This window comes from Lepidochelys kempii, chromosome 6 (genome assembly GCF_965140265.1).
Source record: "Lepidochelys kempii isolate rLepKem1 chromosome 6, rLepKem1.hap2, whole genome shotgun sequence".
Classification (NCBI taxonomy): domain Eukaryota; kingdom Metazoa; phylum Chordata; order Testudines; family Cheloniidae; genus Lepidochelys; species Lepidochelys kempii.
Window position 1 is genome coordinate 79699943 of NC_133261.1, and position 26964 is coordinate 79726906.

Genomic DNA, 26964 nt, shown 5'->3' on the forward strand with positions numbered 1-26964 from the left:
TGTTGTAGAATGGAATGGTGCCCTGTCACTGCCACACTCCCTCCTGGCTCCCACAGCAGCGCAGGCTCCCAGCCGACTCACCTGGCCAAAAAAAAGGAGAGGGTGTGGGGGGAGGAGGGCGCCCATTACCATCTTGCTGCAGTTACACTAACTGCCGCTCTAGCAACGAGCGCTCGATCTCTATGACCCCGCCGGTCTGCCTCTCTAGCCCTGGAGATTCTATGGTGATCCGGACGCCAATTCCGCTTCCGTTTTCTCCCCAAACTTCCGCTGTCCTGACCCAAGCGGCAAGCGCCCAGTGAGAGGCTAGTAACTCAGCGGGGCTGGCCGAGGCTCTGGCTGGGAGAGTCCATTCGGGGGCGGGGGGACGGAACAGAACTATCGTGCCTCGAGGCCGGTTCCCGGGCGGAGACGGGAGTGAGTGTGTGAGGCGCCGGGACCCCCTACGCGCTTCGGCATGGCGGCGGCTTCGCTTCAGCCCAAGAAGATCGTGGCGCCCACTGTGGCGCAGATCAACGCGGAGTTCGTGACCCAGGTGAGGGGCGGGAGGGGCCGGGGTGGGGAATATCTGAGCGTCATGGCGAGGGGTAGCACCGGCCACGGGGGGTGGGAGCCCTGCGCTGCCAGGCCCGTTAGCTGCCCTGGGCTCTCCCGGGCCAGTTCATTCAGAGGCTAGTGATTAACGGCCCCCCTCGGGCGGCTGGGGGTTTGGGCCTTGGAGACGTTTGTCCCGGTGTAAGCGCGGGTCAGCCCCTTGGCCTTGCAGTGTTTGATCCCGCTGAGCTCCTGGCTTTAGGGGCCTCTGTAGGCAGCGCGTTGCTCTGGTTTATGGAGCAAGGTGTGTACAGCGCCTGGGCAGTTCGACACCGTGTCTGTCCGTGCTTCCCTCGCACGCTTGTGTGGCCTGTCTCCTTTCGCACTCTCCCTCCACTCACCTGCAGTCCCCGCCACCAACTGGCAGCCTTGGCTGACCCGGTCTAAGTGCACGAGGTTCAGTGGTTTAATGGAGGGTTGGCCTGGGTTTCTTTAATTACATGATCTGAGTTGTCAGTAAGCAGACTCAACATGGTAGCTTTGTCTCACAGTTGGGTCACGTTTGGAAGGTTATCGTTACAACCACGAGGGCTAAAATCTCATTCTTCTTTAAGTGGAAGTATTACAGCTAAAAAGCACCCCTTGCAACTGCACCTGAAATAGTCACGCTGCACAGCAGACTCTGGACCCTTCCCCAGCCTTAATCCCACAGGTCCCCCTACCCAACGAAGAAGCACACGGCCTGTGAAGAAAACGACAGCAAGTACAGATGAGGAATTCAAAGCACTGACTGCTTACAGCCAGTTATGCGGAAGGCAGAAAGCTGAGGACTGTTCATGTCTCCTAAGAAGGATTTTCAGGCTGCTCAGGTCCACCTCTGCCAATTGCTTCTCCGGCAAGGGCTCCTGGACAATTCCTCTGCAAGAGCAGCTGCAAAAGCCAAGCATGAGCTGTCACTATACAAAGCTCTATTGATGCATGAAATCTTACCCTCATCCCTGCCTCTGTCTCCCATCCCATCTATATCAACCCCACTCAATGAATAGAGACTGAGTGAACACAGTCAGTCACCGTTTCACTATCATGCCCACTGCCCTGCATGATTTTTGTCCCTTGCTGCTTCTTTGTGGCTCCCGAGACCTAGCCTGTGGGGATGCACACCTAGCATGCCTGCCCAAGTTCTGTGAAGGGAGACGGCACGGGAAGAGGCAATGTCAGAGGCTATGTCTATGTTACAAGTCCTTACAACCGCAGCACTGTAGCTGTGCCACTGTGGTGTAGATGCTTACTACAGCGACAGAAGGGGTTTTTCCATCTCTGTAGTAAATCCACGCCCTGGAAAGGCAGAATTCTTCCATTGACCCAGTGGTGTCTATACTGGGACTTAGGTCAGCTTAACTACGTCTTTCAGGGGTGTGAATGTCTTCATGCCCCTGAACGACATACTTAGATCAATCTAAGTTTTAGTTGCAGTTTTTGACTCAGCAGATGTTCATGAAACTTGTAGAGCAAGCTCTCTATTTATTGTAGGGGAGTGGATTTTTTAAGTTGTCATTGTATGGTAGTATTGAAATATACTGCTGTACAACAGGAAGGTCTCTGCCAAGCGAGTAATAGGTCCTCTGACCTGAGGGACTTTATAAGAAAACAATTTGTAATGGTACAAAATAACCAGAACATCATAACTGTGGCTGAAGGTTCAGTGTAATTGGAATGTATCATGAAACAGGTGGGTTTTAAGCAGTTTTATGTGAACTCCTGTTCTTCTCTGTCCAATGCATCCTCCTCTCTTTCATTCAGAATGAAACTTCCTCAGAGATGACCATGGAGCCTGTGGCAGCATATCTCATTAACCTTGCAGGAGATGGGGAGTAGTGAGGAGGTGCTAGGCCTTTAACAGAAGTCCCATGGCCCTTTCTGAATGTCCTGAAACCTCTGAAATTTCTCAGGAGGTCTTAGAATATCTGCTTGGGTGGAGGCCTATGACCAATGCATACTGTGTGGGGAGCCCACCTGCCCTTCCTGTTGCACCATCAAGATGATTTAGGAGAAACATGCTCCGGAGCTCTCAAACTCCGGAGTTTTTCATCAAACTTGAACCTTCCCACATCATCTACAGAGCGGTGCATGACTTAGCATCTTTTTATTAGGTGTATCTATCTGTTAGATTAAATTTAGCTAGCATATGGAATAAAAACATTTTGGTTCACTATAAAATAGACAGACTAGTTACAGATGGTTGTGTATTTGTCCATATGTTTAATGAAAAACTTTTTTTCCCCCTTACAGTTGGCAAATAAGTACTGGGCTCCACATGTGAAGAAAAAATTACCTTTTGATTCAAAGGTAAAAACTTGGGTTATTACTTGCATTGATATTAACAGGATGTAATAGAGTGAAGGACGTTTGAAAAATTCTTGGCTAGTAGTATGTAAGATTGTCGTCCCCAGTCCTCCCTCCAGCCCGTGGAACTCATCACCGAAGTAGAGTTTCTCTATACAAGAAAACAGAAAACCCAGTTTTAGGGTGTTAGGCAACCAATGTTGATATTCTAAATTTTGTTGGTATTGTCTTGAAAATTTCCCAAAACAACCTAGTTAACTTTTTATCATGCTAATCTTTCTGATTTTTATTGATAAATACACTTGCATGTTAATAAGGCCCCAATCTTGCAAATGCACATGCTTAACTTTATGTGGGACTAGGAAGTAGTAGTAGTAAACCCATTTATTCATATCTGAATGCTGGGACGACATAGTAGAAGTTTCTGAAGACTTATTGATCCCTTGCTAACTTTACATGCTCAGCAGATGACCTACCTATGATCTGTCGCACATCAGCTAATCCTCTCCTCACTGGTCGTCCCCCACTCTGATGACTTCCTACCGTTTCTTCCATGATAATTTTCTCAAGGTTATTTCCAGCTCTTCACCTGATGCGATCAAAGTACATAAGTCAGCTTCTGTCCAATAATATTTCTAACATAAGAGTCCTTGGTCTTTTCCATCCAGGAGATGGACAAGAGTCTTTGCCTTCACCATGTTGAAGGGCTGCAGTTTTCTTCTTGTCAGCAACATTAGTTCCTTATGTAGGACTACTTGTGTATAAAGTTAAGTACACATGTTTTCAGGATCAGGCATAATAGAGCATCCAAAACTATTCCTGGGGGATTTATATGCCAAAAAAATAAAAATTCTGTGCATGATATTTTAAAGGTCTGCAAAATTCTGCATATTTTATTTGTCGGAATAACAATATAATCATGTTCCTGCTATCAGCCACGGGTGGCTGGGGCTGTCAGTGGGTGGGAGAAATCACAAATTCTGTGGGGGGGAGTAAAATCTGTGGGGAACATCAATTCTGCGCAAATTTTGTGTTACACAGTGGTGCAGAATCCAAACCCAACTTTGGTTCTGTGTACCCAACAGCAACAGGTGAGTCAGTGGATCTAATTACAATAGATTCCACTATAACATGTCTGGGGCTTTAGTTAAGATCTTGTCTGCACTGTAAATAAATCGAAACTGAGCTGTAATTAGCTCATCTACCTGTTATAATTGTATAGTAGATGACTCCTTAATGTTCTGGGTCTTTTGATGCATCAGATCATCTTTGTGGTGATAGCATAGACTAAGAGGAAGGATTGTCCAGTGCTTAGGGCACTGGCCTAGGATGTGGGAGACATGGGTTCAATTCCCTGCTGTGCCATAGACTTCCAAGTTACTTAGCCTCTGTGCTTCAGTTCCCTATCCATAAAATGCCTTCCTATTTCACAACAATAGGGGATAAATGTTGTGGGGATAAATGCATTAAAAGATTGTGAAACTTTGAGATCCACCAATGAAAAGCATTATATAAGGAATCAGTGTTATCAATATTATTATTATTATTTTATTACTAGTGTTATACAAGTAAATTTAGGAATATGTGATCAGGAGACCTAATATTTTAGATTCTCTTTGTAAACTTTACTAGCATCTTCTGACATGTACGGAAGCAGCAGGTCTGTGAAACTGCTTGCTTGACACTGGCAGTATGTCTACACTGCAGTTATACACCTTCAACTGGCCCGTGTCAGCTGACTTGGTCTCGCAGTTCTCAGTCTACAGGGCTGTAAAATTTTGGTGTAGATGTATGGTCCTCCCAGCTCACAGGGTCCCAGAGCTCAGGGTCCAGCCCGAGCCTGAATATCTACACCGCAGTTTTATAGCCCGGTAGCCCAAACCCTGCGAGCCCGAGTCAGCTGACATGGGCCAGCTGCAGGTGTTTAATTGCAGTGTAGATAGATCCTGGCTGTCTTCATGTAAACATGATCAGTATAATCTTAAATACTTGAAATATAAAAGTTTCCACAGAGAAGGAACAAACGTGTCATGTTGGCAACCAGTGACATTTATAGGGACTGTCATGTTTCAGAGGGCCGTTTGCACCTCTGACCCATTCTTTTCACTCCCAGAGTGCATCACCCTTACAGGTGTCTTACTTTCACCTGTCTTGGGGTGGAATACTATGATCCTACCAATCATAGACCATGATAGGATAGCACCCTATGCACCAACCGTGCTTGCTCAGCCGTGACCGGTGACCCAAAACAAAGCATAAAAATAAAAAAGGATTTTAACACAGTACAAAGCCTATGCACATATCAGTTTTACCTAAAGGGTTATGTAGGCCTAACTTATCCTGGACCCTCTTTGTCTATGGGGACTGAGGTTCAATCTCCTCCCCAGCAGTCTGTCTCACTCTTCACCTTACCATCTTCCCTGTTCCTGTCTGTCTTTAAAACTTTGAGGCTTTTGATCTCCCCACAATCTTTACAGGGCTGTGACATTCCTGTAGAAATGTGTTTAACAAGACCAGTTGTGGGATCTGGCCATTGCATCACAGCAGATGGCTCTAGCACTGTCAATCCAGTGTTTATGGAGATGGGCTTATGAAGCTATTGTCTCTCTTTCTGCCTATGTGCAACTATCCTCTTTTTGAATTAATTCCTTATAAACAACACAGTAACGAAGGCAAACAGATGGAATATATAATATTTATGAAATATTACAGGCAGCTCCCATGTGCTTTGCAAGGACAGCCCTAACACTCAATTCTTGGCTTAAAGGAAGCAAAAATAATGAAAAATATAGTGTGTGGTTGCTGGATGAAGTTCTGTAGTGATGGTGTCATCTAGCATACAAGTCATGGGCCCAGATTTTCAAAAGTTTCTAGTGGTTTTGGATACCTCTTTTTGTGTGTGTGTTTGCCCAACTTGAAAGATCTTAAAGGGGTCTGAATTTCTGAGGGCAGTTGTGCAATACTTACTGAACTTAAATTGGCTACCCAGAATTACTAGTTAGTTTCAAAATTGGGTTTAGTCAGCAATGCCAAAGACTTCCTGTGAGACCTTACCCACCTTTGTAGAGCTCTTTAAGATCTGTGGAGGAAAAGTGCAATAAGGATGCAAGGTAGTATTGATATAATTGAGGACTCCCCAAATATTATTAAACACAGAGCATCTAGTTAATGGCAATTCTGATTTCAGAAACCTTAATGTCTAGAATATGAAAATGAATCCAACCGAAAGTATGAATTCTTAATTAATATAATTTTTAATGTATCATTTGCAATAGGTTATTGAAGATGTGTATACAAAAGAAATTGTCAAATCAAGGTCAGTACAATGTTGCTCCTCTATTATTTAGAATATGTTGAAGACGTATTCATGCTGATTTAAGGTACTTTAATAATATGAAAGTTAGAAAATGAATGAAAAGTGTAGTAATGGCTGTTGGTTGACTTATGTGATTTCAGAGATTAAATGTAAGCTTTCTTTATGGCTAGAACTATGATCTAACTATGGTCTGATATAGTGAATAAATCATTCTCTGAATTCCGTTCTCTGTTCCCTTTATGTGATTTGTTGTAGCCTAAGGTGGTCTTTGTAGTGATCGTTAATTTTAGCATTCCCCCAGTTCCCAGTCAATGGGGAGATGAATCTTTCCTTCCTAACCTCTGTGATCTCCCTGCAGTTTATTCCTCTTTGAGATGTGTAAAGGAGCTGACAGCTAGGGAGACCTCCTCTTCTGGTCGTTGTCTTATTCATGTCTTTTCCCTAGTTTACTAATAACAGTTTGCTAAAAAGAATATTTCACATGCACAAACAATTGAACATACTCTAATGAGCCTTAATATTAAATAGAGAAGAGGATGAGGCAAAGCATTGTGTAAGGTTAAAAACAACATTCCATGACTGTATCCAGAGGAGAGGGAGCAGCAACTGATATCCTTGAAGGCTCATGGAATTCGTATAAGTTAACATCCCTGGAAGCAAATTCAGGATCTAGAGATATGATTTTAAAATCTGGGACATCAGAGTTTGATTTACAGTTGCTTTATTTTTAATCCTCTTTACCTATAAAGTAACCAAAATAATTTGGGTTAAAAATTACCATTTGTAGATTTTTATTACAGTGAATTCATGTGGGATTCTTTCAAAATCTAATCTGTTGCCTTTGAAGAATAGGTACTGAAGTTAATTTGGGATCCATTTAGCTGTCATTTCAAGGCAATATCTGAAAGAAGTTGCACAGAAGTTTTAGAAGAAGAGTACAACTTTTATTTACAAATCATGAAGTAAAGGAAAAGTTTTACACTTTTTCTGAGTCATTGTCTATACTGAAGATAAGCATGAGAGTTTTTCTTTTCTGTTTCACTTTTGTCCTTTTTTCCTTTTTAGGTTTGCCATTAGAAAGATAATGCTTCTTGAATTCAGGTAAGTTTTGGAGTGAAATAAAAATTAACTCTCTATGATAACCAGTGAAACTAAAGGTCAGACGCAGGAGCTTGCAAGGTAGTACACTTCGTCCATCTACACTTGCTAAAGCTCAGAATGAGACAAATAGGAAAATTTAGTGCAGAAAACTGGATATGATGTGGGATAACACTTTTTAGAAGGTCTTGTTTCATGACCCTGAATTTGTAATGTAAATAAATATAGAGCAATGAAAAGGAGTACCAATTAAGCAGAGAGTAGTGATAAATTGTGGACACCTCTTACAGGTCCTGATTCAAAGCCCATGGAAGTCAGTGGGAGTCTTTGGATCAGGCACATAATTAATGTGCAACATTTGTGAGGTATGCTGCATTTTAAGGACAGTAGTATGACTTGTTCACTTGTCAGGTGAAGGAAATCTGATATTTAGAAATGATTAAGAAAAAGTCTGCTTTATTGTTTTAAAGTTTCACTGTAATGGATAAAACACAAAAAAAGAAAATGTATGAAATGCCAACATTAATTGTAAATTAATATTTGATTTCGCTTTGATTTCTCTAGCTCACCTACTGGGGAGGTAGCATGAGCTGGCACTTGGCCAGGACTAAACTGTCCCTTCGCCTCTGTGAAACACAAGCTTTTTATCCCTTTTTCTGCTGGCAAGAGATGAAGGGAAGGAGTGTGATATACAAATGGGCCCATTTATTAGAAATGTAGGATAAGCTTAGAAACAAAATGTTCATTTTTTAAATGTTGGCATTTTCTCCCGTTTCCTCCCTTTTGTATTTGAAAAGATATGAGGACAACATCAAATACAATTCTGGTTTTGATGAGGGCGATTAAGTAGCTGCTTACTTCATTTCCAGTTGGCATTGATACCCTTCTAAAGAAATCAGTAAAAGCTGTCTTATCCAGCATGTTGGGGTAATGCGGGGTGCCAGTAAATGAAAAATGCCGGTTAACTAAGAGGGAGGGCATTTTGGTGTGGGTGGAGGTGTGGGGCTGGGGTTGGGGGGTGGGCTCTGGGAGGGAGTTTGGGTGCAGGAGTGGGTTCGGGGTGCCGGATCCAGGAGGAGCTCACCTCGGGTGGCTCCCCACAAGCGGCGACCTGTCCTGGCCGCTCTTAGGCAGAGGCGGGTCAGGCAGCTCTGCGCGCTGTCCCTGCCTGAGTGCTGGCTCCGCAGCTCCCATTGGCCAGGTACCGTGGCCAATGGGAGCTGCAGGGGCAGCGCCTGCAGGAAGAGGTAGTGTGCAGAGCCACCTGCTGCACCTCTGCCTAGGAGCAGCCAGGACGGGATTCGGCCCCATGGTGAGTGCCCCCTGGATCTGGCACTCCAAGCCCCATCCTGTACCCCAACCGCCTGCTCCGATCCCCCTCCTGCACTCCGAACTCCGCATGGCCATTCCTCCACCTAGGAGCAGCAGGGGCATGTCGCCGCTTCCGTGGAGCCATGCAGAGTGAGGTAGGAAGCCTGTCTGCCTCGTGCCAACTGGACTATAAACCAGACTTTCAATGAGGATTAGAAATGCCGGTTTATAGAGCTTTCCGGTTAGTATAGGGCTGGATAATCCAGCTTTTTCTGTAGTATGTACTGTTTTAATCTTTCCAATAAGCCCCCATTCTTTAAGTTGTATTAGAGGTTCTTTGTGCTGATACTCCCCACTATTTCCCTAAACCCTGTGTCTTTTCTGTCTCTCCCCATCTCCCTATCAGAGCCTCAGTCTTTTCCATCTTCATATACACATTTCATGTTTCCCTATCCTTGAGTCCCCATCAGCTACCATTCTACCAGTTGAGGATGACTGGGCAAGCACATTTGCAAGAACCAGAGAATCTTCAAAGAGCGCAGAAGTGTCTCTTGAGTGATGTGAGGCTTTTTCTTCACCTATTGGGGCTGACCACTCTCCATACTCTGGGCCCAATTGTGCAAACTGTCCATATGTGCAACTCCCAACAAATTATACATAGAGGGCTAATCCTGCAAACCCTCCATCTTTAGAATGGCCACGTGCCACTCCATTTCTGCACTGTATTGTGGTGCACCAACCTTGTCCTTAGAATGCAAGTCCCTTTGGGCAGAGAAGTTACTGCTAAGGCATTGCTCTCCTCTTGTGCAGCACTATATACCCTTTTGATATAAAATGTATTTATTTTTTTTCTATAAAATTGTTGGGATAGTTCATCTAATATCCATGGGTAACCTGAAGTTTGTTGTCAGATGGATAAGTGTTTATGAAATATTTGTAATGTTTGGGAAGCAAATTAATAACAATAGCAAATTAAATAGCAGCATTCCTTTATTCAAACTGTAGTACTTCAAGGCTTGCTTATTTTTGATAAAGGGCTTTAGTTTACCTCTCAATTATAAGCAAGGTATGTGAAACTTCAGACCACACTCTAACATATTATTTGGAGGTTTTTTAATTGTAAAGAAATTGCTTAATTTGATGTCATAGATTGTAAAAAGCGGGAATTACTGAGAACACTAGTTCTTGTTTACTTTATAGTGGTTTATTTTATTTGTGTAATTTTTGTAACTATTAGTGACTTTGTTTATTTAAGTACTTACTCTGGGCTCATATCGTATCCTCTCAAAGAAAAGCCTGTGGAAACTTCCCAGATATTCTGTCTTCCTCCATTTGGTTCAGCATGCAGAATTTCCTTATATGCTCCCCTCAGGAGTGAAAGATTTAGGGAAATTGGAGGTTGCCTGTTTTGTAGCACCAAATCATGGCTCCCATCAAGAGTGGAGGCCTATTTTGTCAGAAGTGACCTTGATTCATCTCTTTTGACTGACCTCTATTTTTAAAGTTGTTTCCCATGTAGAGGGCTTTAGCTTATCAGTTGAAGAAAAAGCCTCCCAGCTAAGACATTACAAGAAAACTGAACATGCCCTTACTTCCCCAATATAGTTCCTCTGAGTCCAGTTGTCATACAAACCACAGATGGATTGCAGTCTTTGAAAGGGGCTGGGGGCAAGTAAGGCCAAATCTTGGGACTAAGGAGACTTGATTACTGTTCCTGACTCAGCCATTGATATTCTTTCTGACCTTGGGGAAAATCATTTAACTGTTCTGTTGTTTTCCCATCTGTAAAAGTAATATAATTATACTTACCTGTTTCACAGGGGGCATTGTGAGGCTAAATCCATTAATGTTTGTGTGTGGTGCTCAGGCATTCTGGTTTTGGGTAGAACTGCTGTAAATAAATAAAAATGAGCTCATGGAGCTTTTGTGGGCTCTGCAGTTGCAAAGGCAAATTAGGATTTTGGGTTTTATTCAGTCTAATGTGTTAATTTCTTTAGATTGCTTGCCCTGTGGAACTACACCATTTTGTTGCCTTTGTAGACCACTTCTATGTATAATCTTTGCTTAGTCATTTTCTGTTATCAAGTAAAATATATATATTAATAATCCTTTCATAAAGTGTGGTGTTATGCCATAGAGCTTTCTCTCATGAGAGAAAGCTGGCATTTGTATCTGAGTACTAGAGGAAGCATCTGAAGTGTGTGTCATATGAAGAGAATAACTCAATTTACTGCTACTGGAAAATCAACATGAAATAATGTCCAGGCTTATGATATTCTGCTGTGACCACCTAGTACACGTAAAATCTCTTTAATCAACAGTCTTCCAAGTGAGTAATTCATCTCTCTCCATATACTGTGCCTATCCAGTAAGTTTTGCTGCAATGACCTAGATTAGATTTAACTTCAGGAACTACTCACAGATTGTAAAGATTGATTATAAAAAAAAATCTGTAGATAATTATGCTTTTTTCAGATAAGTGACAGATTAGGTGGGTGGTGGAAACTAATGAGAAATTCTTTCTCTTCACAGCCAGTACCTTGAAAATTACCTGTGGATGAATTACTCTCCAGAGGTGTCCAGTAAGGCCTATTTAATGTCAATCTGCTGTATGGTGAATGAGAAGTTCAGAGAAAATGTACCTGCGTGGGAGGTAACCAATTTCAGTTACAGCTAGCATTGACTTTGATCCACAAGTTGCAGCTTTCACACTGTGCCCACTTAAAGTGATGGAAGGTAGCAGAGCCTACAATGTTAAAAGTAAATGGTGTGTTTTCTGAGGTTGTCTGCCAGAGTACTTTAAACAGTGGTATGTTCTTTTTTTGAGAAAAGTAGTAGACAGATGAAAGATTTCTTTTCATATGGATTTCTCCTTTGATATGAAATCATTTGTTCTACTGTGTAATGGCTTTGCATTTCAGATATGTTTTTTTTTGGACACTTGACAAAAAGTCTGGCATTTGGTGAAGGATTTTTTCTGGTAGTAGAAAGAAAAATGCCAAGAGGAAATTACATTTGTGTGTGTAAAAATGTATCACTGGAAGTAGGACAACTATTTTATCTCTGTCAGCTTCTTGTTTGAAACCTTTGAGTATATTTTTGTGGCTTATATAAACTGAAAATGCTTTATTTATGAACTGAACTTACTAGTAACTAGTTCAGAATACCATTTCTTAAGTAAACCTCTTATATTGTTGATGCCTGCTTATATATATTTAAAAATAATCTAGGCAGAAATAGAATATGCAAACTTTAGAGCAGAGGCACATTTTCCTCCTAATATGATTTACTGGTTTAAAATATATATATATCAATGAAATAGTGATCCCCATTAGATGTAAAAATATACCATGTGCAAAGTTTAAAAAAACCCCTACTACTAAAAATCCCATTGTACCTCAATACATTCCAAGTATAGGCAGGTGATCATACAGTAAAGTCAGTAGTATGTTAGTTTACTTTTTAATAGTGCCCACTATATTGATCTTACAAGAGAAAGGAAAGGAAATTACTTCAGTGTTAGTGAAACAGGACAGATGAATAACCTGGAGCCTGAGTGACTCCGTTTGCCCAGGTCTCTGCAGCTTCTGTATCAGCAAAGTTACAGCATGGGAAGTGACAGGTGCAAGCCTCCTCACACCTTCCTATCCGTGTCCTTGAGTCTTGTTCTGGAGGGGCAACTGGTCCCCATGATTATCCAGTTCTTGTTTTCTCTGCTGAGATTGTTGAGAGTGCCCCTGTTATGGTGGCTTTGTGGGGTAGGAGCTAGAGCAAGACTCATTGCTCTCACCACCAAACTTTGTGGTGACTTTTTTTTTTAGTCAGAATCCACCTGATTCCCTGACTGGGACTGGACACAGGTTAGAGTGGTGTGGGGGCTGATCTAACTGGCACCAGCTGGTAACAGTCCCATAGGCCCCTCTGCTAGCTGAGCCTAACCAAAACATGGAGTACTCCTGCCAGGTTTCTGACATACCTCCTCCCCAGCACATCACGTGGGCCACAAACGAGGTAAAGTGTGTGTCAAAGCCAGCCAGTGCTCTGCCCTTGGAGACTCCTGCACACCATGGGAATTCTGGAACAGGAAGATATGGCCAATCTCTGCTCCATTTGTACTGTGTAAGAAGCATAAAGGGACCAAAGTAGGGCAGAGAATCAGCCACAATGTTTTTCATGTGTGGATTTTGATAGGAACTTAAATTTTTTTTTCTTTTATTTTTTTTTAGATGGTAAATAGTTTTGACTGGAGCTAATTGAAAATACAACTTTCCCTTCTATTTCTAGACATTCAAAAAGAAGCCAGAGCACTTTCCTTTCTTTTTCAAATGTATATTGGAAGCATCATTAGATGAGAGTGACAGTGAACTGTCTCTGCATGAACAGACAGTCCTCCTTCTCTTCCTTGATCACTGTTTCAACAGTTTAGTAAGTTATGCTGAACATGTTTGAATATTTTCCATATGGTTGTAGTGTTCCAGGTGAGAGCTGGATTGATTTAATTGGTGAGTCTGCTAAATAGGACATACATTGAAATTCCTATCCTCAGGAGTTGGGTGCAGTAGGGAAGGTTGTGGTAGTTGCTGTGGCCCTTGTGTACTCTTCCATTCCCTTCTCCCTCCTTCCAGCTACTGACTCCTGTTATGGCAAAGGGCATGCAAGGGGATGCAGTGTCTTATCTCAAAGTTGGGAGAGGGACACTTATTGCTGTAATAAGTGGAGTGTGTACTATAGAAGACTTAAGAGAGCGTAAGACTGTTATTTGAGTCTTAAGCTCAGTAAAATTTATAACTATATATTATACTGGGAAATGTGCTTTTATTTTATAATTGTGTCTTAAGAACTGGATGGAAAACTTCCATGTAAATGAAATTTCGATGAAACATTGAAAAAAGACATAGCAATTTTTTTCACTTTCTAACCAGTTCTAGTTATTAATGTATTGCCGCACTAATAGTTGCTTTAAAAAGCACATACAAAAGTATGTGTTTAGTTTCTAGTGGAAGCAGTATAAAACTATAGATTATAACTTGGTGCAATTTGCATTTTACATACGATGGATGTTTGATGCTGAACTAGCTTTTGTCTAGTGTGTGGCTCCTCTGGAGCATAAGTTTTCTACACACACACATTATTTGAAATGTTGCTCCCCTGTCATTCATGGTGGTGATGGTTTTTCATTATTTGTATTATGTTTTCACCTACAAATCACCAATCAAATTCAGTGTTGTAGTTAAGCTTGGGAGAATTCTGGTGTTTGTTTGTTTTTTATGGATAATATCAATACAATATTTATTTTTAAGGATTTTTTTTTTTTTTTTAGTTTTTTAATCAATTTAAATCTTCATAGTTGCGGGACATTATGGGGAGGGTCAGACAATAATTATTTAATGACAGTAATCACTGAGATTCAAAAAGTTAAAGCTTTATAACTGTTAAAATACAAATTGTTCACAAGTCAAAGTATAAAGTAAATATCCTTAGAGTTAAATTTAAGTTATTCTCAAGCAGCATTTTTCTTTCTTTGACTATTTGTATATTTCAGTGTACATTTCAGTGATGCAAATTATTTTTGATTGGGTTATGTGTGTATGGTGAAATCAACTTTTACTGATGTTTAGAGATACAATATTTAATCATTCCAAGCCTACATGTATTGCACTAGGTGCTGTAGAAATAGATTAAAATATAGTTTGTCCCCCAAAGAACTTATGATAAAATTAAGACAGGATCTAAGAAGTAATGACCAGAAGGAATGGGAAAGAATGGTTAAGAGAAACAGTAATAAAAATGTGTTTACCTTGACCAGATGTGTGCATAACTAGGTGGTTTTAGTTTTTTTGTAAAAATATATTGTAAGAAAGCAAATAAGATAAATATTAGGCGTCTTTGTTGTTCTTCTGCTTAGCTATTACGAGTTAACATTTTTCTCAAAGGCATCATCGTAAAAGTAGATCTTCAGGGCTGTGAAAGAGAACATGGTGGGAATTCATGGACTAATATGGGGAGGATGTTCCATACGCATAGCACAGTATGGAAGGAATTATGAAGGTGCTTGTGGGAGGAGACTGGAACTGGGATCAAACTGGTGATGTAGGCTGGAATCTTAGATGGAATAGGGAACAAGATAAATTTAGAATAGTGGTTAAGAAGGCATATGCTAAGTTGTGGAGGTCTGAAAGGTCAAAGATAGAGTAGAGCCTCTCATACTTGACTAGAAAGAGGTCATTGGAGACCTTGGTGGAAAGCAGTTTCAGTGGAGTGGAAAGGGCAAAAACTAAGTGGGTGGAGAGCAAGGGCAGAGTTGTAGATGGAGCATTCAGTAATTCTATAGATGGTGCATTAAGAGGAAGTTGGGTCAAGGGAGGATTTTTCAGATTTTGGGGAGGCTATAAGAAGCTTCTATTCTGAGTGGAGAAAAAATCCTCTCATCGGGTTGAGGAAAACTGTGAGGGAGTGAATGGAGCAATGGGAGTCATGAGACAAATGAGGCTTGTGCTGCTACTAGGGTATGTGGAGGGAAGGAAATGAGAGCATTCACTGTCACTGAGCATAGGGAGTGATTGAGATGGTCATGTCACATCTTGTCTGTCTTCACTTTGAATTGCCAACTCCATATAGCAGGAAGTCACCAGACAGACCTTGAAAAGTCACTTGATGTAGCTGTTGAAGGAGTCAAAAATGTCACCGAACAACATTTCCAAAGAATTCAACACACACACACCCCACATATACAGGCGAGTATAGTCACAAAATCATTGACAAGCAGCTCAATAGTGTTAATAAAATCCATTCCATGCTCCTCTTACTACATTCTGCTGCAACTACAACAGTACACAGTCATCATCAGAGGGTGCACTCTGCTCGTTGGGAAGGAAACCTCAGCCCTCTGCTCATTGGGAAAGGCGCTCTGTATACTGCAGCACTGGTTGGCTGGGGTAGGTTAATTTCAGCTGAGCCTCCCTTTCTTGCCATCCTGGATTTGAGCTGACAGGTTAGTGAAAGGGAGAGCTCAGAACCAGGGGGAAGAGGGCATTCGCCTGACCTGAGCTCAGTGCTGCAGGGAACCAAGAAAGTAGATTTAAAAACAAAAATCTGCTAGCCAGACCCATTCCCCCTGTTTCCAGGTTTTCATTTCTGAAAACAGCTTGGCAGCTAACCCCAGGCCAACCCAAGGGAAGGAGTAAAGGGGAACTGAAATCAAATTAACTCCATCTTTGATCCTGTAGTAACGGCTTCAATCCTAGAGGCACAGTGCCTCCCCTGCCCCATTGGGGCACATGGCCCTGTCTCATTTCATCAGTGTGGCTCTCCTTGCTAGCTAACCTGCCTCCCCCACCCTGCCTAATTTGTTAGCCTTCTTTCCCTGCATTACAGGGTGTGCTATCTACTATGAAGCAGCAAGCAAGAACACATTTGGGTAAAAACAAGCCCTGGCTAATGTGCTGCTCTCTCCAAAGTGCACCTGGCTTTAATTACCCTCCACAAACTTCTTTTCCTTGCCTGCAGATTATAGTGATCTTAGCCCAAGAAGCCTTGGAATGCAATTCTTTCCAAGGAAATGCTCAATTGAGACGTAATGACGTTGACTTGGTGTGCAACAGAATGTGGTAAGAAGGGCATGGAATGGATTTTATTAATACTGTTGAGCTGCTTGTGAATGATTTTGTGACTATACCTATTGGTGACTTCTTTCTCTGAATGTCACTGTAATTGGCAGTGAAAATCACTAGATTTGTCACTGGTCACTTTGACACTTATTTTCTTGCTCAGGAAACCAAAGAGTCACTAAATCTAGTGACAATTGCTAAGTTGGACACACTGCTTTGAGTTAGTTAGGTAAAAGGGTTTCATGGATTAAATAGAAAACTTAAGTGTCTTGTACTGACAGAGGATTTGTGAAAGCAAACCAAAACAGAAGATTCCTAAAATAATCCAGTTACTGTTGTTAGATAGCATGGCATTGTATAGAGCTCAACTCTTTCTTAACTGTTTGAAACCTTCTAAATCTAGAATAGTGTGTGTATTTTTTTTATGTGAAGGGTAGAGCCCATAAAGGTGTTAGGAATATGCTTGCAAGATAATATTTCTGTAAACAGATTTTAAATGCTCTAAGTTGACTTCTCTGTTTAATACCTTGTAACAGGAAGTGGATTTGATCAGGGGTCAGGTGCAGCAGCTCATCTCCCTGCCAATGTGGATGGGCCTACAACATGTAAGTATTTTATCACAAAAAATGGCAAAACACCTTCCAAAGAGTGCACAAGGCTTTAAGTATGAAATGTCCATTAACTTTAATGAAAGACACATACTTTAAAATCCTATGCAATGCTTTTAAAAAGAAACTCCTTTACGTTTGCCAGAACTTTCTCTTTACTTGACCTACCACATCCTTTTACAAAAATTAGTTTAATTGTATTCTAGGCGGCAGGGATAGGAATTATTGCAGTTAAGGTTTCCTAATACTTTCCATTATGAGACCTGTTTTTGGTTGTTTGTAACTTTTTGTCAAACTTTAACCAGTCGGGTTGAGAGATCTTCCATGCCAGGTGTCTTATTAATAATAATAATTTTTAAATTCAGCAAAAACAAATCAACTGTTTCTCAGAACAAGCTCAGGGAAAAATGCATTGTTTTGACCATTTTAAAACATTCTTGTAATCATATGAGAAACTTTAGCACCTCCATGCTTTGGAACAGGGACTTGAAATTTGTCAGGGGAGATCACCCTGGTGTCAGGAATGTGCTTTCTGCTGTCCCTGTGAAAAGGGCTCAGATCTGGCCAAGTTATGAACCTGGCCAAGTTATGAACCTCAGTTTACATATGCTCAGTACCTGTTACTGTGACTGCTAAATTCTCTGTAGACTCCATCTGTATGGAGCATGCTCCAGCTCTAGGCTGCACCTGTAGGGGCTAAGAAGGACCTTCCTTGCAGTTGCTTTGTCTGGCAGCCAGGGGGCCACTGTGGCAACAGGAACTGTAAGCAGAGAGAATGTCTCCTGTGTTGTTAATGCTCCCCTGCTGGCGTTGACTGGAATGCAGCCTGACTAGAATGCAGAGGAATGTGGGGGGTGGTGGTGGTGGTGGTGGGGTGGTGATCGAGACTAGTGGATAGAGCTGATGAAGAGAGTAAGAACTGAGTTAGGGATTGCGATATGGAGCTGAGTTGGGGGAGCTGGGTCTGGGATCAAGAACCAAGATGTGTATGTTTGTGGTGGGGACTGGAACTGGTGTGAGGAGCTGTGAGGTGACAGGGTGACGTGGATAAGGACTCACTGGAGGGGCTAGGGACAGAAGGGTTTGTAAGCATTAGATACCCTATCCTCAGAATCTGGAATAGAACCCAAGATTCCTGGGTCTCTATTCCACTGCAGTCAGCAAGTAGCCCTGAAACACACTGGCAAAGTGTGTACCTAATCTCCCTATAGAGGCTGGTTCACACAGATGATGATGATAACCTATATACTATCTGACAGGTTTCAGAGTAGCAGCCGTGTTAGTCTGTATATGCAAAAAGAAAAGGAGTACTTGTGGCACCTTCGAGACTAACAGATTTATTTGAGCATAAGCTTTCGTGAGCTACAGCTGAAGTAAGCTGTAGCTCATGAAATTTTAACAAATTTATTTGAGCATAGTCTCTAAGGTGCCACAAGTATTCCTTTTCTATATACTATCTGTTAACTTAAATGGCACAGTTCTGTGCCCTGTGTCCAAAAATTCTAACCATACTGATGAACCATGTTGGAGTCAGTGAGTTTCCACATGATGAAATTTCTCTTTTCAGTTTGCATTTTTTAAAAACCTAGGAAATTGCATGCAAAACCACCCTCTATATAATTGCAAAGTGAAGAATTCAGAAGTTAGGATAAGTCTGAATTAAGGTGGCCCATAAAATCTTAAATTAGCCCCCTTGTGTGTATGAATTATGATAGTCCATGATCATGTACTATTTTTCCATAGGGGAAACTTTACTTCTGGCATTTCCTAACTTTTGAGTGCTTGATTTTGCAACCGTAATGATTTTTTAATTGAATAAATATACTGAGCTAATGTGTATTACATACCTATGTCATTTTGTGAGAGAAATGCAATATTAACTAAAATCTTTTTGGGGTGTCCAAATGAGTTATTTCTAATTATTATAGCTAAGGATAGCATGATCATTCACTTTTATGTTCCTGTATGCTTCAATTGATCCTTGCACAGCTTAACTTTCTTTAATGAGCTTCTAGTACATTATGTTTCTTGTAATGAATGGTCTGTGATGGCTTATACTTGATCTTTTTTTTTTTTTTTTTTCCCAGGGAAAAAGTATTTGTGTATTTTGAAAAATTTTGTTTTTAGAGACAAGGAAAGTTAATATACAGTAGAGTATGGTGTTTCATTTTTTTCTTAATACAAACAATTGAAAATAACCACACAAAAGGAAGGAAATTCACTAAACAAGACATTACTATCTGGTGTGACAGGGTCGGGCCAGATGGCTACAGGAGACTAATAGAAGGCAGATATATTAGCCCCAGGCTAAGTCGGTCCCTTTTCCCTGGATAAGGTAACAGGGAAGGTTGCAGAATAATCAGAAACTTTCTGAAGACAATTAAGACAGGCTGATTAGAACACCTGCAGCCAATCAAGAAGCTGTTAGAATCAATTAAGGCAGGCTACTCAGAGCACCTGGGTTTTAAAAAGGAGCTCACTTCAGTTTGTGGTGTGCGTGTGAGGAGTTGGGAGCAAGAGGCACTAGGAGCTGAGAGTGAGAACGCAGACTGTTGGAGGACTGAGGTGTACAAGCATTATCAGACACCAGGAGGAAGGTCCTATGGTGAGGATAAAGAAGGTGTTGGGAGGAGGCCATGGGGAAGTAGCCCAGGGAGTTGTAGCTGTCGCACAGCTGTTCCAGAAGGCACTCTAGACAGTTTCATTCCACAGGGCCCTGGGCTGGAACCCGGAGTAGTGGGCGGGCCTGGGTTCCCCCCAAATCCTCCCAACTCCTGGTCAGACACAGGAGGAGTCGACCTGGACTGTGGGTTCAGTAAAACGGCCAAGCTGAGGGCTGCCGTCAAGCTCCAAGGCGAGCAAATCCGCCAATAAGCACAAGACCCACCAAGGTAGAGGAGGAACTTGGTTACACTGGTTATTAATTCATAAACCAAAAATACTCTGTGGGCTTCACTACTGCAGATCTTTCGATTAAGTCAATAAATAGTAACCAGATTTTCAGGGTTTTTTGGTAGTGAGGTTTTCTGTTGTTGTTTTCTAAAAAATGTTTTATCTCAGGATGTGAATATTGGAAGATGATTCTTTTCTAAAGACTCTCAGCAGACCATCTAGGTCTGACTAATCAGTAGATTATTAATTCGTGCAATGTGTCTCTATCATGAAGTGTTATAACCTTGATTGTATGAGGTACTACTTGAGAAAAGGTTTGGGGAAACCTGATCATGTTATTGGATGGCTAGTTTTAGATTTTTATTTGTGCATGGTGCTACATTTTTTTTCCCCCTTTCCTCCTAACTAAATTTTTATCCTGTATAATGAAAGCGAGTTCATAATTGTTTTTGGTGGCTAAATACCATTTCACCTTTTCAGGCACGTCTGGAACAAGAACTGAAAAAGACACCAAAGCTTAGAAAATTTTGGAATCTGATCAAGAAGAATGATGAGAAAATGGATGAAAAGACACGAATGCAGTATGTTATAAAAACATTTTTTTATGTTAAATTCAAAGCATGTAATGTAGTGGTTCAGTTTAGTATTCCTGAGATAAATCTGTTTGAATTAAATAGATCTTAGAGTGACAGAAATCAGCAGTTGATAGTGCACTGCTTCTGGACACAGCATTATAGAACAACATTCCAGCAGATTATCCCATGTGAAATGCTTACAGGGGTTATATATTGAATCATCGCCAATTAATCAACAGATTAACCAGATCTTGAAAAAATCTATATGATGAAAACCGAAAAAGAACATTTAACATTCCACATAATTGATTAATAAATATTTCCCTTTCTCACAGATTTTAGAAATTATTGAAGCCTTATTGCTTACACTTAATGGTGTATTTTGAAGAAGTTTATGTATCTCTTACCCAGCAATATTAACTGTTCCAAACACTTACATTCTGCTGTGCATAAGATGCAGCATACATCTGTGATGCATCAGTAGTTACCTGCTGTCTGCATTGCGATCACTTACTGGTACTTTCTTTGACTCAATGGTAAAGTGGTAATCAGTGAGTGAGTTCTTTGCAGTAAAGTTACAAACGCTGGCTATGCTAACTGGTAAGTCACTTTGATTGGTGATAAGAGAAAATGATTGCTGACAAAAAATATCTTGGTTTTGCTGCTGCTGTTTAAAAATGATGCGGAAGAGTTAAGGTACAATTTTCAAAGTTCCCAGAAACAATTCTAGTAAAATAAACGTACCCTGGATATAAATTACATTCAGTTTACAACCTCTTATGCTAATAAGGAATGTAACATACTTCTAGGCAGCATTTATGAAATATTAATACTTTGATCCTATGTCTGATTTTTAGGGCATATCGAGAGAGAAGATTTCTTTCACAGCTCATCCAGAAATTTATCTGTGTGCTAAAATCAATACCCCATTCAGGTAACTTTGTGTGCATGCATGTATATAATATGTGTGTATTTTTTCAGGTATCATTTAGAAGTTCCTGTGGTGCTAAACCAACTATTAAGGCCACAATCCTTCCGTCAGATCCAATAGGTTTGGGCATTTACTTCAGTGAGAAATTGTGTGGATATAGGATCTGCCTGCATGGATCTGTCTTCGGGGGGGTTTAAATCTCTCTATTTTTTTAAAATAAAATAAATTGGAATGCTACTTTACAGAGTTTCTTCTCGGTTGTAATAATATAAGAATGGTCATGCATGGTCAGACCAATGGTCCATCTAGCCTAGTATCTTGTCTTCTGACATTGGCAGTGCCAGAAGCTTCAGAGGAAACAAAGTCCCCAGTTCAGCAAAGCACTTAGACATGTGCTGAAGTTCATCTCTGTTCAACAAAGGATTTATGTCCCATTGACAACAGAATTTAAGCAAATACTTAAGTCCCACATTCAGCAAAGAACTTAAGTCCACAACATTAACCTGCACTCTCAGTACTGTGGGGTTACAGTAAGGAGAACAAAAACATATATGAAAAGTGGGGTTTCATGTGTCTTCAGCAGAAAATTGATCTGACAAGAAAATATGCATGCCCAATTTTGAAGGAAAATGTATTAGTACAGGAAGCAGTGTTAAACCTGCAATAAAGGCTATTACTACAATTTCAGCATCAGCTTAGGCTATAGCTCCTTCAGGACCCCTGTTCTTAGTTTTGGAAAATGTTAGCTTGTAGTAGTGCATTAGGTTGCTATAAGACCAAAATTCCTAGCATTTGGAAGATACTAGAAAACTGAATATTCATTAATGTAGACCCAGTACCCTCCTCACTGGTGTGATTCTAAGAGTCTCCCCACAGGCCTATTTGAGGCTCCTGTATGACTGCTCTGCTCATGCCTCCTTCATCTGGGTCAGTGTAACCCTTAGTGAATCATCTTGTAAAGCAGCAGGGAAAGTGGAAAAGATACTTCCTAAATCACTAACATCGACATCTGTCAGGGCTCATCTCTCTTCCCTGTAATAATAAAATAAAATAAAAAAAAGTCAAAGCTATTTCATTTGAGAGTTTATTTTTAGAAAGATTAGTCTTGGCCCCCTTTTTGGCCCACTTCTCCATGCCCTTATTCCCTTTTTATATTGGAGCCTTGTGATTGGTTTTATTTGTTTGAATTTTGAGTTATAGTGGTTTATTATATTTTTAATTGTATTTTAATTATATTTATATCTTGTGCTTATCTTTTATATTTTTATCTTAATACCTTAGCAGGAGAAGCTTTATTTAAATAAAACCTTATGATTCACAGCTGTGCTGTAGACTTGCTGTGTGACCTTGTGTGTGTCGCTTAAGGCTGTTTTCTGCACCAATCTAGAATAATCAAGCTTGATGCAGGGGGATTCCGTGAGGGATGGGGAAAAGAATCTTCCGCTATACAGTCCAAGCTGTGGCTGCTGCTGCAGCCATTTCCATTCCAATGTCCTTGGTTTGTCAAGGGGCAAAATCTATTGGATTTGTATAGTAGTGGATCCATTGACTTTGATCCTCCCTGGCCAACTGCTGTCAACCTCCAAACCTAGCTACTATGCAGAGCCATTGGTAATCCTCTTGAAGCAGGGTTCCAGAATGTCCCCAATCCTGTGCGTGCTTCTGTACCCTCCGTGCACTGGATTCACACCGCTTTTCTTACCTACATATGCTGGTTTATGGAAATGCAGTTGTATTATTTGATGAGAGTGCATTGCCACAGTATGCATATGTTTATTATACAGTCAGGCTAGGGGAAAGGACTTAAAGGTGACTGGTCCAAGGATAACTTGCATCTCAAATTTAATTATCAAACAAAATGTTTTCTCCAAGTGAAATCTAGTTTCTTGTTTTGCTGTCCTTTATTACTTCTGAATGTTAATTATGCCCTATAATGGATAGCCAAAGTTTGCTTGCAGGCACTGGGAAGCCCAATGGGTGCTCTGTGTTAAAGTTGAGTACGATTGCTAGATGTGAACAGTAGGTCTTTCAGCCCAGGAGTCTTAAGAGGATAACTGTTTTGCTGCTGCTTGTTTGTTCTTCCTCTACTTCCTAGTGTGACTCCGAGTCTTAGGATCCATAATTGAGCTCTAATAGGTAATTCCAAAAATCAGAACTGAGTGCTTTGAAATTGTAAAGTCCTTTTATTAAAAAAAAAAAAAAAAAAAGTCACGGCCAAGAATTTTTAAAGTGACTAGTGACTTTAGGAGCCTCAATTTTGCATGCTCAGGTTTGAGATACTATAGAGGCCTAATTTTCGAAGAGTGGGTGATCAGCATTTTGGGAAAATCTGGTCCCTTCATGGTGTGTTAGATTGGCCAATCTTAAATTGAGGCACTCAAACTCACTAGTTATTTCTGAATATCTTAGCCTCTGACTTCTTTCCATCTGAAAATCTGTTTTGGTTTTGGGGGAGCATTTCAGAATAATGGAAGAATGAGCCCGTAATTTTATTAATCTAATACTGATTAAATGCTAAGAAACATTAATGTTTGCAGTGTTGTTGTAGCCATGTTGCTCCCTGGATATTAGAGAGAAGAGGTGCGTGAGGTAATAAAGATGTTACCTCACCCACCTTGTGTCTCTAAGAAATGTTAATTATTGGCTAATAGCCGTGTTGCTGTGGGAGCTTCAGCTTTTTAGCTCTTGTTTAAATGTGAAATATTTTTAATTTTTGAAATGTGGTGGAACAATGATGTTGAATAAATGATGAGTTGCAGGGATGTTTTGTTTTTTGTGCCTAGGTCCTCTTTCCATGGACAAAGTTCATTACTGTGAAAGATTCATTGAACTCATGATAGATCTAGAGGTAAGATAGTGTCTCTCCAAAGCAAATGCTTTTGGAGAGAACATACTGAATATTTTCTGAACATGTACTGCTCATTTACCTCTAACTGTACATAGACTAGTCCAGATGGAAATGGGTTCAATCTCCATGTCTGGAGGGAACAAAATTTTCTAATGTATTACTAAATCTGGCTGTAAAAAGCCTAGCGTGTGTCGTCCTGTGCACTGACACAGACTTGCCAAACCAGACCTCTTCGCGCAGTAATCCACAGTTTGCACTGGTGAAGCATGTCCCCAGTTTAAAATGAGGTAAGCTGCACCCATGCAAACAGTGGCTTTGCCTGCCTATAGTTAGGGGTTTGCCCCATGGCAGCTGCATAGACGACTGATCATTGTTGACTATAAGCAGGGCAGATTGCCAGTGTGTGCAAGTGTTGAACTTAAACTGCCCAAAACAAGTAGACAGTGATTGGAGCAGAGGCAATAATTCTGGAAAACAACAAGAATGTTCAAAGGTTTGGATCCATTACAAGAGCTGTGCTCTTAATGTACCTTGGGCCATCTGAAACATTTTGGATTGCCAATTGCAGCCTCAGAAAGCACAGATAATTCCTTTTTTTTAAAAAAAAAAAAGCTGCCTGAAATGCTATACAACAAGACTTCAAAATCAGTGAGAAGTTTGCAAGCACTGATTTAGAAACTTCAATCTGCAACTGATGTGTGAAACCAATGAGTCTTTATGGAAGAGGTATTGACTGCATCTATTAACACCATGATTAAATGATGATTCATTAAATTGCAGTGGTCATGGCACTAGAGCAGTGGTCTCCAACCTTTTTACGCCCAAATTCACTGATTGAATTTAAAGGCAATCCAGGATCTACCCCGCCCCTTCCCAGATTCCACGCCCCTTCCCTGAGGCCCCACTCCACTCACTCCATTCCCAGCCCTCCCCCCACCCCCCCCGGCCGCTTGCTCTACCCCACCCTCACTCACTTTCACAGCTCCCATTGGCCACAGCCTTCCGTTCTTGATCAATGGGAGCTGCGGAGGCAGTGCTTGCAGGCAGGAGCAGTGTGTGGAGGGAGACCCCTACCCCTCCACCCCTGGGACTGCGCTGGCCGCTTCCAGGAGCGGTGTGGGGCCGGCAGGGAGCCTGCCATAGCAGCAGCTATGCTGCACCACTGGTATGAGCAAAGATGAACAGACACCTGGTGCTACTGAAGTCAATGGAAGTTTTGTAATTGACTGACTTGAATGGGGTTAGGACTTTCACTTCAATATCTGCTGTGTTCATGACAAGCTTGATAGGCAGAGAAAAACACTGCTTTGTCACAGAACCTTTCCTTGGATGGGATTACAGTTGGCTTGGTTTCCCTCACTGGCTGTAATAGGAAAATGTTGTATATTGATCTTTCTGTGGATACAGTGGATGCTGCTTAATAGTAACCCCGATATTAACAACTTCTGGTTAATAGCAACATTTTGCTGGGAACCGGTCCATCATTGACTTTAATGGGATTTGGATTTTGGCAATAGCATGCCACTTATTGAGAACTCTTTTTCGGAAGATATGCCTCTACTCAGGCAGGTTTGTAGGGCTGCAGCTAGGGAAGGAAGCTCTGGGATGTGCCTTCACTGGCTGCAGCCCCTCAAACCTTCCTGCACTTGCGGACTACACAGGAAGTAAGTGGCTGGGATTCCTGCATCCCTGCCCAAAGGGGAACCCCCTGTTGGAATCCGAGCTGGGAGGGAAGGCTATGGGCAGGGCAGTAGTTCAGATGCCTGGGCTTTCCATGGGAAGTGGTGGTCCAGGGGGGCCCACAGAGCTGTATGGCACATATCTCTGCTCTCGTCCTGCCCACGTCCCAGTGCTTCCTTCCCTGGCTATAGCCCCACAAACCTGCCTTCTGCTTATTGGCAACTGCTGGATAATGGCAACTTTTTGCTGTCAACTGAGGGGTTTGCTAATAAGTAGCATTTACTGTAGTGTGAAGTTCACAATGTCCTTTTTTTTTTTACCAACTGTATGCTGTTTCAGAATGTAGCTAGCGAAGTGATACCTTGGTTAACTGTAGGAGGGAAATTCAGAGGAAAATTCTAATTGTAAATTCCTTTAATTTTTAGTTGTACTTATAATTTTTATGCCTCTGTCAAAGTATTTATAGTCTTAGCAAATTAACTAATTATCATTTGAGGTATCAAAAAAAGCCATGATTTACTCTATTACTACAGCCAAATTACTTCAGAAATTAAGACTTTTTTGTTTTCCTGCCACAAAAGCAGTACAGTGTATTGTAAAACAACCCCAGGGGGCAGTGAGGTTCTATAAAATATGATCTCTGCAAGTATTGGAGGTGTGACATTCTTCTGGGTTTCTCTAGTTCAGCTACTTTGAAAATTAAAAGGCATTAGTTCACACATCAGTGATGCTGATATAGTTTCACTATAAATAGTAGGTTTATTTTAAATTACTTCAACTTCATTAAACTCTGTAAAGATCATGATGGTGGCACTTACAGAAACCATAAGTACAGGTGATTTAGTGTTTGATACAGTAATATAAGTGTTAACTCGCCGTTTGCTAAACACCCTAGTTTCCTAGGATCATAGCAGTTAGTAACAAAAGACTAATTAGATCATCCGGGCCACCCCTTTGAAAGTACAGGGCACTGTCCCCGGAGAGAGGACATTTTTATTAAAGCTAATGTTTAAAATCAAGTTTATACACGTTAAGAAGGAGGGTACTGTACATCTGGGGTCAGGCTTGAGTTATGAGAGATTACAAGTATCAGTTACAAGGTTCACAAGATACGTTCATAATACATAACCAGCATAGACCCAGATTGGGGTACAATGCTGGATCTTAGCCAAAAGGCCAAGAAGCAGTAAATTTAGTGTCTGCTATCTCTACTATGTGTAT

The 26964-nt window shown here is 41.1% G+C and overlaps 1 protein-coding gene across 4 annotated transcripts in view; it reads left to right on the forward strand.

Moving 5' to 3' along the window:
- Nucleotides 1-248: 248 nt before the first annotated feature.
- The window catches only part of AQR (aquarius intron-binding spliceosomal factor), a 111030-nt gene continuing 84314 nt past the window's right edge, over nt 249-26964 (forward strand). For 2 of the 4 annotated variants that reach the window (XM_073348891.1, XM_073348892.1), the window contains exons 1-10: nt 252-535; nt 2824-2880; nt 6153-6193; nt 7259-7294; nt 11135-11255; nt 12887-13027; nt 16746-16814; nt 20190-20290; nt 21142-21218; nt 23999-24063. In XM_073348891.1, the coding sequence (XP_073204992.1) occupies nt 458-535; nt 2824-2880; nt 6153-6193; nt 7259-7294; nt 11135-11255; nt 12887-13027; nt 16746-16814; nt 20190-20290; nt 21142-21218; nt 23999-24063 (786 nt within the window). In that variant the 5' untranslated portion in view covers nt 252-457. Of the gene's footprint in view, nt 536-2823; nt 2881-6152; nt 6194-7258; nt 7295-11134; nt 11256-12886; nt 13028-16745; nt 16815-20189; nt 20291-21141; nt 21219-23998; nt 24064-26964 lie in introns of all 4 variants that reach the window. The other 2 variants (XM_073348894.1, XM_073348893.1) reach the window with 2 other exon arrangements.